At 33.0% G+C, this 15,006-nt stretch overlaps 1 protein-coding gene across 1 annotated transcript; it reads left to right on the forward strand.

Annotated features, from left to right (window-relative positions):
- Positions 1–8,318: 8,318 nt before the first annotated feature.
- Positions 8,319–14,993, forward strand: LOC107842547 (dnaJ protein ERDJ3A). The gene is made up of 7 exons (XM_016686458.2): positions 8,319–8,820; positions 10,881–10,936; positions 12,408–12,481; positions 12,819–13,336; positions 13,413–13,754; positions 13,895–14,248; positions 14,362–14,993. The coding sequence occupies exons 1-7, from the start codon at positions 8,731–8,733 to the stop codon at positions 14,647–14,649; spliced, it is 1,722 nt and encodes a 573-aa protein (XP_016541944.2). The 5' UTR covers positions 8,319–8,730; the 3' UTR covers positions 14,650–14,993.
- The last annotated feature ends 13 nt before the right edge of the window (positions 14,994–15,006 follow it).

Consider the following 15,006-nt stretch of genomic DNA (forward strand, 5'->3'; position numbering starts at 1 on the left):
TTATGTTTTTCTATCTAAGGCTAAAGTGTGAAGTAAGATTGAGGCCAAGTCTTTGATACATATCATGGTTAGTTAGAAATTGTGTGTATATTTTTAAGAATAGTGCAAGAAAATTATTTTTGATAAAGGTTTAGAGAATATGCGAAGTATGCCTTTAGGGGTATTTTCCTTAAAGTTATATGTGATTTTTAATGATAGGCTTGAATGTCATGTTGGGTGTAAGATGATGAATGCAATATGCACTAGTGAATCCATATCAAGAGTTTTAAATTAGTCATTGAAGTGGTAAGGCATGTTATGCTTAGGGTGTGAGCTCTAAGAAGATATAGATTATTGAACCTTGTGGTTTAGACTAGTATTGTGGTTTGACATGTTGTATCTTGTGATTTAGTGTTAGGCTTGATCATGGTGAGAGAACTTAGTTTAGTTTAGACCTTAGTAGAAAGATTTCGCAGTACCAATATGAGAATTATAAGTTGAATCAAATGAGTATGGAATTTAAGGGGAATAGTATAGTTGAGAGAGCATTTGAGAAGTGATGCTAAGCTTGAAAGTAAGAAGTTGTGTTGCCTACGGCCTAGAAATCCTATCCTAGTTTATGAGTTATATAATTATATTTCATGCTATAGAGTTATATCAATGTTGTAATTCTTTGTCAAATGTCTTGTTCAGAGCATGCCCAAAATTCTTTGCTCCCTAATGTCAATAGAATTTCGTAGAGACATATTATCAAAATCAATTGTTCATTCTCCATACTAGTAATTTCAACAATAAGCAAAACAATCATAAAGACATATTATGAATTAACAAGGCCCAATATGTAAAACTATTAATAATAAAATAAGGGAAAAGAAAATGGGCCTTAATCGGTACTTGTTTTATAATTTAAGCTAAAAACAGAGAATTTTACAACTCTAATTAACAATACTCCAGAGAAACCCACGAATCAAAGGCAGAAGGAGAAGGAAATAGTAATGACGCAGCGGTGAAAATCTGCCATCGCTCGCCATCCGTCCGGTAGTCAAGTCCAATGGCGGCCGTGAGATGGAAAGAGGGGGACGTACGGCATGTGGCCATCAGAAATCCCGCCGGCCATCAATTTCGGCAAGGCAGTAGGGAAAGGGGAAAATAAAGAAGAGGCGATAGTAGTGTTGTCGTCGGCGCCAACTATGGTTTTTTTATGAAAGTGAACGGGAAAAAAGGGAAGCGAGGCAGCAGGGTGGTGGCTGGTATAGGCGCGCCTACCGGCTACCAATTCCGGCGGTGTTTAGTTTCGTGACTGGTCAGAGAGGCACTTTTGTTGGAATCGGCGGTGGGTTAACCGCCGAAACAGTGACCCACATCGATCTTTCTCCATTCACTCTATCTCTCGCGTCCCGTTCTTCTTCATTTCTGTGACTCTTTTTCTATTTCTCTACTCTCTTTCAATCTCTCTTCCACTTGATTTTTCTCTTTCATTTTAATTTACTCTCTGTATTTTCTTTCCGACTACTCTTTTATCTATTTTTCTTTTCATTCTCTGATTTTACTTCTCTCTATTTTCTACTCTTTTTTTTCATGTCTGTGTTGTTAGTGTCAAGCCACCCCTATGGGTGTTATGTGTGAATTGTTATTATTAAATGGAAATTATGTGTGAGTATGTATATTGTTGAATAAAAAATGGAGCATTTGTGTGTAGTGCGTGTATGTGTATTTCTGTGAAAAGAAAAGAAAATAAAGTGTGTCTAATGGTAGAAAAACTGACAGAATTGTGAGAGTATGTGTTTGTGTAGATTACTCTGTTTCTTCCATTCTTTTCTCAAGTTCTATGGAAACCAATTCATCAAATATACATTCTATAGGAATATTTTAACATTTAGAATTAATTTTGATAAATAATCAAGGATGACAGACACTGATTCAAGTAATAGTATAAATAAAAACATGACATTACAACAACTACATATACTAAATAATTCATAAAATCATTGAAATAAATTTATTAATGATTTAATTTGCATCAAAATATGTAGAATAAAAATACAAGATCGAAAAAAACCTGAGATATGAATTAAGACGAGTGATACAACACGAAATCTTCACCAAAAACTTCAAATGGAGACCGAACTTGATTCTCTTCTTTATTTTTTTCTCTAAGTTACTCTCTAGTTTTTTTCTCTGACTGATTTTTTCTGTTTGTCTGTTTGATAGTATTTTTCTCTATTTTTTTTGGTGTCTGATGTCTGATTATATACATATGTTTGGGGAAGTTGGGGAAGTTCCCTTAAATGGAGCATTTGTGAGTAGTGTGTGTATGTGTATTTCTGTGAAAAGAAAAGAAAATAAAGTGTGTCTAATGGTAGAGAAACTGACAGAATTATGAGAGTATGTGTCTGTGTAGATTACTCTATTTCTTCCATTCTTTTCTCAAGTTCTATGGAAACCAATTCATCAAATATACATTCTAGAGGAAAATTCCAACATTTTGAATTAAGTTTGATAAATAAATCAAGGATGAAAGACACTGATTCAAGTAATAGTATAAATGAAAACATGACACTACAACAACTACATATACTAAATAATTCATAAAATCATTGAAACAAATTTATTAATGATTTAATTTGCATCAAAATATGTAGAATAAAAATACAAGATCGAAAAAAACCTGAGATATGAATTAAGACGAGTGATACAACACAAAATCTTCACCAAAAACTTCAAACGGAGACCGAACTTGATTCTGTTCTTTATTTTTTTCTCTAAGTTACTCTCTGATTTTTTTCTCTGACTGATTTTTTCTCTTTGTCTGTTTGATAATATTTTTCTCTATTTTTTTTTGGTGTCTGATGTTTGATCATATACATATGTCTGGGGAAGTTGGGGAAGTTCCCTTAAATGGAGCATTTGTGAGTAGTGTGTGTATGTGTATTTCTGTGAAAAGAAAAGAAAATAAAGTGTGTCTAATGGTAGAGAAACTGACAGAATTATGACAGTATGTGTTTGTGTAGATTACTCTATTTCTTCCATTCTTTTCTCAAGTTCTATGGAAACTAATTCATCAAATATACATTCTAGAGGAAAATTTCAACATTTTGAATTAAGTTCGATAAATAAATCAAGGATGAAAGACACTGATTCAAGTAATAGTATAAATGAAAACATGACACTACAACAACTACATATACTAAATAATTCATAAAATCATTGAAACAAATTTATTAATAATTTAATTTGCATCAAAATATATAGAATAAAAATACATGATCGAATAAAACCTGAGATATGAATTAATACGAGTGATACAATAAAAAACCTTCACCAAAAACTTCAAACGGAGACCGAACTTGATTCTCCTCTTTATTTTTTTTTCTCTAAGTTACTCTCTGATTTTTTTCTCTGAAAAATTGTCTGTCTAATAATGTTTTTCTCTATTGTTTTTTTTGTGTCTAATGTCTGATCATATACATATATCTGGGGAAGTTGGGGAAGTTCCCTTAAATAAAGGGATATTAGGGGGGAATAGTTAAGGAATTATCTGATAGTGGGGAGAGAGGATGGGTAGTTTTAGGTTTTGAATTTTAAATTTTTTTCTTTTATTTTTAATTAAAATATATAAAAGAGAAAATTGTAATAATAATAATAAAATAATATTAAGTAATTAATTTTTATATTTAATAAATTACTATAAAAGTATATAAATAACCAAAAATAAATATAATTAAGAGAATAATAAAATTACTAGCCTATTTATTAAAATTAAAAGAAAAATATTTTTTTTTGAATTTTCATATTATTTTAAAAATAAAAATAAAATTAAATAAAAAAATAAAAATATCCCAAAAATGTAATTTTATTTATTATTTATTTTCAACTAAAACTTATAAAAAATGAAATAAAAGCTAAAATAAATATTGGACAAAATTAAAATATTTGATGCCAAACAATAGGTTAAAACTCAGAGAGGGTAAAAAATCATATGTCTATAACAAATATGATTAAAGCTTTTTTCTGTGGGCAGGAACTTCCTAGGTCTTTAACACACACAAATTTAGTGTTGATACCTCAGAAGAAAAATGTCAACAGTTTTGAAGATTTGAGACCTATCAACCTGAGTAACTTTATCAATAGGGTCATTTCTAGGCTAATTCATGAAAGAATAGTACATCTTCTTCCAGGGATCATTTATCCTAATCAAACAGGTTTTATTAAGGGGAGAAATATTACAGAGAATGTCTTGCTAGCATAGGAGATGATAAGGAATATAAATATCAAGAATAAGAATCATAATATGGTGGTGAAACTAGATATGGCCAAAACTTATGACAGAGTATCATGGAAGTACTTTGTAAAGGTTCTGAGAAAATTTAGTTTTTCAGAAAAGGTCATTAATATGGCGGTAAGGCTTATTAGCAATAATTGGTATACCATATTGATAAATGTGCAATCTTGTGGTTTTTCTAATCATTCAGAGGACTAAAGCAGGGTGACCCTTTATCTCCCACTATTTTTATAATTGAAGTTGAGGTTTTATCTAGGAGTTTGAATAAGTTATTTAATGACCCTTTGTTCAAAGGGTATGGGATTCCAAGATAGAGTCCTAAGATTAATCATTTAGCATATACAGATGACACTATTCTATTTTGTTCAGGACATTTGGCTTTCATAAAGAATAATAAAAGTGTTAAGGTAATATGAAAATATGTATGGACAAATAATTAATCTAGATAAGAGTTTGTTCTATCTTCATGAGAAAACACCAATTAGTGTTTGCAATCTAGGTAGAAGGATTACTAGAATAAATAAAGAGACATTTTTCTTTACTTATTTGGGTTGACCTGTCTTCTGTGGAAGGAAGAATAAGTCTCACTTTGAGGATCTTATCAAGAAAGTAGGTAAAAGGATGAGTTTATGATAGAACAAGCTTTTATCCTTTGGTGGAAGATACGTTCTAATTTCTAGTATTATAAAATCTATCCCAATTTAGTTGTTATCATCTATAAGTCCTCCGGTGAGTGTTGTGAATCAACTTCATAAGATTTTTGCCAAATTTTTCTGGGCAAATACGATTAGTGCCAGAAATAAGCATTAAATTTCTTGGGAGAACATGTGTTATCCTAAAGAGGGGGGAGGTATTGGTTTTAAATCTCTTCATGCGGTCTCAAAGGCTTTATGTGCTAAGTTATGGTGGAATTTTTCACATTATCTTTATGGAGTGACTTCATGTGGAACAAATATTGCAAAAAATTTCACCCTATTATGGCAAGAGGATATGGTATTTCTCATATATGGAGGAAAATAATTGTAGCAAGAGAAGAGGTGGAGCATAATATTTAATGGCAAGTCAAAGCAGAAAATTCTAGTTTCTGGTTAACAACTAGACTAGAATAAGTGCTCTATACTATGTTGATAATGATGATGCAGAAGATAAGGAGTATGAGGTAAAGGATTTTGTAATAAATGATGAATGAGATAGGCATAAATTGAGAAGCAAACTATTAAAAGAAATGGTGGAGTACATTATGGTCAGTCAATATTCTAAATGTTGGACCTGATGGTGGCACTCTTTGGTGGACTGGTAACACACAAGGAAATTTCACTGTGAAATCTACATAGGAGATGTTGAGGAGTAAGAAGAAAAAAAAATGAGGAATATAAAGCTATATGGGTTAAAGGTCTCTCATTTAAAATAAGTTTCTTTATGTCGAGGGTATGGAGACAGAAAATTATTGTTGATGATATATTGAAGAGGACGAAAATTAGCATAGTGTCTAAATGCTGGTGCTGTGAAGTCAAGATGGAGGAAACTATGATCCACTTATTTCTAACAGCCTCTATAACTGAAAGGCTATGAAGGCATTTTGCTGTTTTTGCAGGTATTAACATTGAAGATGTGAATTTGCATCAGTTAATACATACATGTTGGATAGTAAAGGTGACCCCAAAAATGAATGCAGTGTGTAAGGCTATGCGACAATAATTATGTGGTGCCTTTGGAAGAGGAGGAATGGGATCAAACATGGAGAACAAATTACTTTTTCAGGGTAAGTATGACAAGTGCAAGAGTTGGCTTAGAAACTAATCAAGACTTTGTACCCATGGATAAATATTAAAAAGAAATCTTGGTCAAACATAGTTTCTATCTTAAGAAGCTATAGGCCTAGATTACATTGTCAGAAAGTCACTTGGAGTTTTCCGAAGATACATAAGGATAAGTGCAACACTGGCGGAGCATGTAGAGAAAATTTAGGAACAAGAGTTATCGTTTTTTACCTAAGAGATAAGAAAGGGGATTTGATCCATGCTAAACTAGCAGAGATAGGGGAAACTACTAATAAAAAAGTTGAAGCTCTAGCAATAAATGAGGCACTAACATATTGCCAAGAGAATAACTATAAGAGAGTTAATATAGAAACAGATTCTCTTACTTTAATAATGATGATTAATAGACAATGGTAAGTTCCATGGGCTATTATCATGATAGTGGAATGGAACAAGCTACATGCAGTGCAAAGAAAAGTAACACACATTTTCAGAGAAAGCAATACAGTTGTTGATGCTCTTGCAAATGAGGTAATAGTTATACAACAAACAAAAAAGTACGATTATTTCATAGAGCTATCTACTAAGATTAGATAGTGTATTAACATGGACAAGTCACAAATACCTAATCTTAGAATCAAAACACGCACAATCATCGAGAAAATATGAAGTGATGTAAACCAGGTAATTATAAAGAGGACCAATCACATAAATCAAAGAAAAGCACGAAGGATTCCATTATTTACGATCTCAAAAAGGTGCAACGGTATAAGCAACACATAGATAAAGAGTTTTGTCAAGCTATGGACAAATTTGTGCTAAATCTAGCTAGATGCTCTAGCTATAAAAAATTTTCATTAAAAAGAAAGGTAGAGGGAGCCTCTCGCCAAACTTCACTAGATTTGAATAGAAACTTGAGATACAAGTTGATAAATCAACAACTGAAAGGAGAAACAAGGAACAGTAAGGGTAGGAAAAAGGAGCTTGTTAGATCTTTTAGAAAGAAGGAGTGGTAAAGCTTACATGGTAAGGCAAATTGAAGCACTGGCATGCTGTTGCTTCAGTCCTATGGGGTAAAACCTCGACCATCTGTAAGGAAGATAACTCAGTTCGAGCTAAGGAACCAGGTAAAGAGAGATGGAAAAGTAACTTACTAGAGGCAAAGATGATAGAAAGAGCCAGGATAGAGAACCATCGACAAATATCAAGCTTGCAGATGACCTAGAAGAGGAGGGAGATGAAGTAGCAACACCAATACAAAGGAAACATCTCTGAGCAAAGGCAACGATGTGAAATGAAGAGGGGAGAGTACTCTTCTTGTCTAAAGGCTGATAGATGTAGAAATATTCGAAATCTTTCATATTTTAATTTTTGGACCGGGTCATTATTAGACTTGGATCAACAATGTGTAATTAAGCTAAATTTTTTTTGATAAAGATGTAATAAAAAGGTCCGGATATGGACCAAAAATATAATTAAAACATTCATACCATACCATACATTTTTAAAAACAAGCAAAACAAACATTTTAAGAAACAATCAGAACAAACATGATTCTTTTAGTTCCATATCATATCATACCATGAAAAGCTAGAGATGTCAATACGGGTTGGCCCAGCCCATTTGGGCTAGCCCACGCGGGCTTTGGAGTTTGATGGGTCAGGCCGGGCTGGCCCATCAACATGACAGACAAGAAAATAGCAAGCCCAACCCATCACACTGTGGGTTGCGGGCCTCCACGGGCCAACTCACTTTTTAAAATATATTATTTTTATAATCTTAATTTAAATTTTAAATTGTTAATTACATAAATATTTACAATATAATATTACATGAAGTTACTACTTGTTAATTAAGTCTCAAATTTATAAAAAAAATTCTAATAATCTGTGAAATTAAATAACTTTTGACACAAAATTCAAATCAAATAGAAATGTTGAAAAACAAACGAAACTGTTAATAAGTAATAATATAACTAGATAAATAGTGTATTAACTTAGTTTTATTTTAATTGATCACAATAAAACACAAAGAAATGTCAATATTAATTCCATTAAAAGTGAAAATGAACTCCTATAAAAAAAACTCTTAGACACTTATGGCATGTCCAACGTCGCCACATCATCTTCATCAAACATATTTAATTTCTTAAAAAATTTATTATTAATATATTTAATATTTAAAGATCTATGATGATTCAAATAGACTTTGAGTCTTGACTCTAACCTTTTTTTCTATTTTAATTTTTAATTATTTTTTATTTAATCTACGAATCAGTCCAACACATATTGCTTTAAGTTCCACAAGCCATAGGTTTATACGGATCCAACTAAAAAATTCTATTCTTAAACGAATTATAAAAATCATAGTTCAATCCTACTTAATTATAGGCTAGATGGGATCAGCCCAGACCTGACTTAATTGACGACGAAAAACCACCATCCAATCAGTGAGTTAGCCAAACAACTCTTCCATGAATATTTAATACGACAGATGAGAAATCTCAAATCTGATTGGCTGAAAATCGTGGAACCCCGTCACAAGCTACACGTAATCAAAACAGGCGAAAGATCTGGAACATTCCCCAATCCCCGCCAAATCTGTTAAGACCAACTTCTTATTCTTCTCCTTGATTACTGAACTTGAAATTCTCTACGATTTCGGAAGAACAATCGATCCGACCCGACCAGTTATATTTTGGATCCGAATATGAAGACTCGACGAATTCCGATCGGCATTGTACTATGTGCATCGCTTTTTGTCCTCCACATACAATCCAAAACCGTTGATCCTTATAAGGTATGTAAGAGTACGAGTCTCTATTTCTTTGTTTTACGAAATTGATTAGTTACTTTTCATATTGGAGCCCGAATGTAGTGGAATTGAAATGGATATACAGGATTTTAACTAATTGATCGAGCGGGGTCTGGAGAAGGGTTGGGCCACAAAGGTGTATTGTCTTAGCCTTACCCTGTATGGTTATTTTCACGGCTTGAACGTGATTTCCTTTGGCAACAATTTTACCGGTTGCGCCAAGGCTTCTTTCATGATTGAGTTTTCATGATGATTCTGAATCTTTCTGCTTTTATTGTCCGTTGATTTTATATGGGGTTTGTTAGAATTGCGAGTTAATAACTCAAATGGTTACTAACTTATGATTTTTTTCTCAGAAACTCAACTTTGATTCTTATTCCAAAAGTCACTCAACTATGAGTTTTCACAGTCACTCAAACTTTAATTTTTACTTCAAAATTCACTCAACTATGAAATGAATTTTTTTCTCGGAAAGACGCTCAAGCTATTTAATTAATTTTTTTCATTAAAATTTGTTATCATATAATTTTTATTTAAAACTAAAATTTAAGAAATAAAAAAGATTTTCATTTAAACATCAATTTAGTGATCCGGCCATACCCAAAATTCATTTCAATGGTTTAATTGAATATCTTTTTTATTTCTTAGAATTTTGATTTTACTACTATTTTCTTGTCTAACGATTACTCTATACTATAAAGTGTATATATTTATACAAATCATCAATTAATATCCTGAAACCACACTCATTTGATTGTACAATTTTTGCGGGTAATTTTAATTCGTTGCAGTGTATATATTATAATGTACAAAATTTTAATAACATTTGGTAATGTTTTATATCATATCATTTTAGTTTAAAATCTATAACGACTCCTTTATCAACTTATTAGGAATAAAATTCATTGTATTTATTTGATGCATATGTATATTATATAAGTGGTAATATAAAAAATTGCATTATGATTGAAAATCAATTTCATAAATAAGTATCACGTTGAAAGTTTATTAAATCTAATCAACTAAATGAATATGATTCGAAAAATCTTAAAAATTAATATTAACATTATAAGTGAATTGATATAAACTATTTAGGATATTTTAAAATTTCAGAAGGTTAAATATAAAGTAAACATGAGAATATGTAATAAATATGGTCCAAATATTTTTTTAGTTTTTTTAGAATTTTGGTTTTAAATAAAATTCTAAGTTAGCAAATTTTAATTAAAACAAATAATTAAATAGGTTGAGTGACTTTATAAGTAAAATATTTATACTTAAGTGCCTTTTGAAGTGAAAATCAAAGTTGAGTACTTTCTGAGCGAACAACCCTAAGTTGAGTGACTTTTGGAGTAAGAAATAAAGTTGAGTGACTTTTTGAGAAAAAAGTTGCAAGTTCAGTGACCATTTGAGTTATTAACTCTTAGAATTGCTCCCTTCCACTATTTTTCCTATACTAGGAATTAGAACACTGTTCTAATTGAGAAGTTGTGTTTTGAAACTATGAGATAGAGTAAATGAAGGATGAAGGATTGTTTCTTTGAAGAAAGTGAAGCAAACACATTATTGATTGACTGGGGAATTATATCTGTTTTATGTATTTTTCAAATATTACTGATTACTGATAAGTATAATAAAGTTTAATAAGAATGTAAAAGGAGAAACTCACAGTATGCTAGTATTCATGATGGATTGGATTTTTCATCTGCTAATGCTGATAGATACTCACATCGTTATGGAGCAAAGACAATCAATTGTAAGAGGAGCCACAAAAATACCGTTTAAAGTTCGGTGTGACAAGTAGTGAAGTCTCAATTGATCACCAAGTTAATACTCTTCAAAACGGACACCAAATGAAAATAGTTCTGATCCTCTCATGCTTGTTGGTTTTAAGTGAATATACCCAAAATATTAGACACTGTTAAGCCTAAATATTTAATTACTTGGTAGTACCTGATTCTAACAATAGCTGTATATCCTGAGTGTGTATATGCAGAATGAGTACCTCATCTTCAATGATTACTAACGATTTTGGATTTTTCCAGGTGCTCAGAGTTGATAAAAATGCAAGTCAGCGTGAGATCCAGAAAGCTTTTCACAAGTATGTAATTTACAGGGATCTTCTTTTTTCCATCATCATTTGTTCACTAAATCTCAATGTTTATGCTTTGTTGTTCCCTTTTTTTGAAAAATTAAAAAACGTCTTCACTTAGTGAAAATTTGGCATAATCATATCAGCTGTTATTCTGTCTTAATGTTTTACTGGAGGTTTTGCTTTGTTTGATGTCTCTTTGTTGGTAGGAATTATCTTATCCTGAGGATTTATAGTGTTGATGAACAATTTACAAGACTTATTTGTGATTCGAAATATCACGTGTCTTAAGCGTACTTGTAGTTTGGCCTTCAATTCTATTCATGTGTTACATGCTTCTGGGATGAAACTCTTACAAATGACACCCAAAAGAGTGCAGAATATATGTAAATTGTTGGGGCTCTTAGTGACGATAGAATAGCGGGACTCTTCATAACTTTAAATTTGCAGTTTTTCTAGAGATCCAGAATCTTAGGCCTGCAATTACGGGATGTTTTCATCCGTTTCCTAAGAACTTTGATTGGAAATATGCTCTTGACTTCAGGGTTGTCAAAGGTAAAAAGTATGGAAAGCGCTAGGTCTGTTAGGCTTTTTAAGTGCAAGTAAAATTAAATGAATGGAAAAACAAAATATGAATGCAGTATAAGGAAAAGAAAATCTAGACAAATATATAATTTTGATTATGAATGTTACTATAGCTAATAAACAAAGTATATAGAGTGAAAATTCAAGTTATTTCTAATTTAACAATCATTTAAAATTTTTGATTTAGATGTAAATTAGTAGTTTTATGTTCTCATTAAATTGATTTTTGATGGCAAATCTTCAATTTATTATTCATTATCTGTTTACCACTCAATACTTCATCCAAAACATTCTAGTAATGATTAATATATCACTTTGCCAGCTACATTTATTTTTAATGCTTCTGTCCAGAGACTATAGAAATAAGGCTTGTCCTTATTTCCTTGGTGCCTGGAGGAGGAATGCCAAACTGAGCTTTACCTAGCTTTGGGGGTTAAGTGTACCTCAAACGAGCCTTTAACAACATTGGCTGAACATAGCTTGTTTTGCCTGAGAACGAATAACCTAGTATTGCTCAATCTGATGCAAGTGGTCTGAACTACTTATTCTTGTCATTGTCTTGGAATGGGACATGATATGTAGTTGGAAGTAAGACTAAAAAGGTTGAAGGTTAAGGCACTTATTGACATTCTTTCCCTGGCCTATCACCATGCAGTAGGTTACTGGTACTTTTTTTTTAAATGTGGATCCTGCAATGTTAGAGCTGTAAATATGCTCATGGTCTCTTAGATTCTATGGTTTTCAAGGTGAAACTTTGTCCGAATCTTCATGGTTTTTCGAAAATTTGCTTGTGTTTATTTGCTGTTTTTTCAATTGTTGAACTTCTCTGCATTAGTGTTCTGGCAATCAATGTTCTGTCCTTTTAATCTTCTCCTTTACCCCCCTTCCTTTTCAGGCTCTCGCTCCAATACCATCCAGACAAGAACAAAAATAAGGGTGCACAAGAGAAATTTGCTGAGATTAATAACGGTACAGCAACTTCTGATTGCTATCTTCCTGTTCAGCACTCTGCTAATTAAAAAGAGGAAAGAGACTAATTGTAGTTGAGGAAATTAAAAGAATCTATTTTGTTAGTTTCTTCAAAATTCTTGCTAAATTTATCATTAGAATCTGAGATCCAAAGATGGTGTTGTTTTACTTATCTTTTTCCAAGGTGCTAGGTACATTTTGATTTTATCTGAGATCCAAAGATGGTGTTGATTAAAGGTTAAAACACATACAATCGGAGTTATCTTGATGCGAGCAACTATTTACAGTCTGCACTTTCTTCCTAGTTGTATATTATTAACTAGCTGTATAATTTCAGCTTATGAAATTCTGTCTGATGAGGACAAGAGGAGGAATTATGACCTATATGGAGCTGAGAAGGGAGCTCCTGGATTTGATACTGGTGGCGCTGGAGATCATGGTGGATATACATACTTCACAAGTGCTGGACCAGGACAAAGTGGGTTTAACTTTGGGCCAGGTGGTATGGGTGGACAAGGAGGTGCAAAATCATTTTCATTTTCCTTTGGTGGTCCTGGTAGCCAAAGCTCTTCTGGCTTTGGTTTAGATGATATATTCTTCAACATGTTTGGGGGTGGAATGGGAAGTGGGAGTCAATTTGGCGTCTTTGGCGGCTTTGGCGGTTCAGGCAGGTCTCAGTCTAGATCCAAGAACTCTGGCAAGAGCATCCCTTCCATAAACTCGCAGATGTATAAGAAAGAAATATCTGATAAAGGAATGACTTGGCTCTTACTATCTCATACATCTACATCAAGAGGTATCCAATATTATGAATCTGTTATTGAAGTGGCAAGCTCACTGGATGGGGCAATGAAGGTATGCATTCTTTCGCTTACATCACGATACTTTTAGACAATACTGTATTTCTGCTGATGTGCTTTTGCTGTGACAGGTGGGGAGTATAAACTGTGAAACTGATGCATCTTTCTGCAAGAGTCTTGGCATATATCCTCGCAATGCGCCAAGATTGTTTGTGTATTCATTAAAACCAAGTAGGAATGGTGCTTTGGTGGAGTACACTGATGATTTCGATGTGAAGAGGTTGAAAAGGTTTTGCCATGAGCATCTTCCAAGATTCTCAAAGCGAGTAGATTTGGACCACTTTGATTTTGTTTCCCAGACCATAGGAGGTTTACCTAAAGTGATGCTTCTCTCTACAAAGGAAGATACTCCAGTTATTTGGCGTGCTCTTAGTGGCTTGTATCGAAATCGTTTTGTCTTCTACGATGCACAGGTTGGTATTCTTTTACTTTGTTAGAATATGACGAAACTTCTCTACCTGTAGTCATATATTGTAACTTGAATTTGGATTTAAACTAAACTACACTTTCTTCTTTGTAATTTATTCACTAAAGCCTGTGTCTTGTTTAATAGGTTCGTGATGTTTCTGATCCTGCTGTCCGAAGGTTGGGAGTTGACGCTCTTCCTGCCATTGTTGGCTGGCTATCCGATGGGGAGAAGCAGATTTTCAGAACAGGAATTTCTGTAAAGAATCTAAAGTCAGCAATTCAAGATCTAAGTGGTGTACTGGACAGTTTTGAAAAGAAAAGTAAGAAGGCTGCTTCAGCACAGAGTAAAAGAGAACAGAGTGAACCAGAAGCTAAGCAAATACCAGTACTTATCGGCTCTAATTTCAATGATATTTGTGGGGAGAAAACTCCTGTTTGTGTGATTGGTGTTTTCAGGTCATCTAAAGCAAGGGATAAGCTAGAAAAAGTTCTATTATCAGTAAGTCGTCAACTGTGTGGACTTTGTTCAGTGACTTGTGATATATACTCTGATATCCGGTATGAATTGAAACCAAATTTACTGATTTGTGGCTTAATTTTTGCCGACCATAGGTCTCTCAAAAATCATTATCAAGACGACAGTATACAGCCTATGGCTCAAGAGATTCAGTTTCCTACGCACTTCTCGATGCAGCAAGGCAGCAGTCTATCTTGAATGAATTTGACATATCAGGATATAAATCATCAGAAAAGGTCCTCCTTGCGTACAAGCCACGGAAGGGTAAGTTTGCAGTTTTTGAGGGAGAAGTTACTGCTGAAGATGCAGAGCGTTTCATTAGCTCCGTTCTCAGTGGGGACGTACAATTTTCCAACACCAGACATAACCCTATAGCAAAGTGAAAAATACTGAGATCTGGAATACACGCAGCACTTCAAGGTTGCTCCTTTATCTTTGTTCATTTAGCCCTTCGTCATGAGCTGGTTCTGCAGAGAAGAGGTTGATTTAGCGCCAAGTTGATTAACCGGTGCCAGAGTGGGGTTCTTTTTCTTTGATAAAAATGCACGTAATAGCAGCATGCGACTGAACTACCATGTAGCATGTAACGTTGTGTCGATGTTTCTATAGTCTGATTTCTCAAGTTGGTTGCAATTTCTCATGTATAATATAATCTTATAATCAAATTAGTTAGACTTGCTACCTTGGCCAGGGATAAATTATCAATAATTTTATTTTGATAGTTGTATTAGTCGGTGTTG

The sequence above is a fragment of the Capsicum annuum genome, chromosome 9, assembly GCF_002878395.1.
Source record: "Capsicum annuum cultivar UCD-10X-F1 chromosome 9, UCD10Xv1.1, whole genome shotgun sequence".
NCBI lineage: Eukaryota > Viridiplantae > Streptophyta > Magnoliopsida > Solanales > Solanaceae > Capsicum > Capsicum annuum.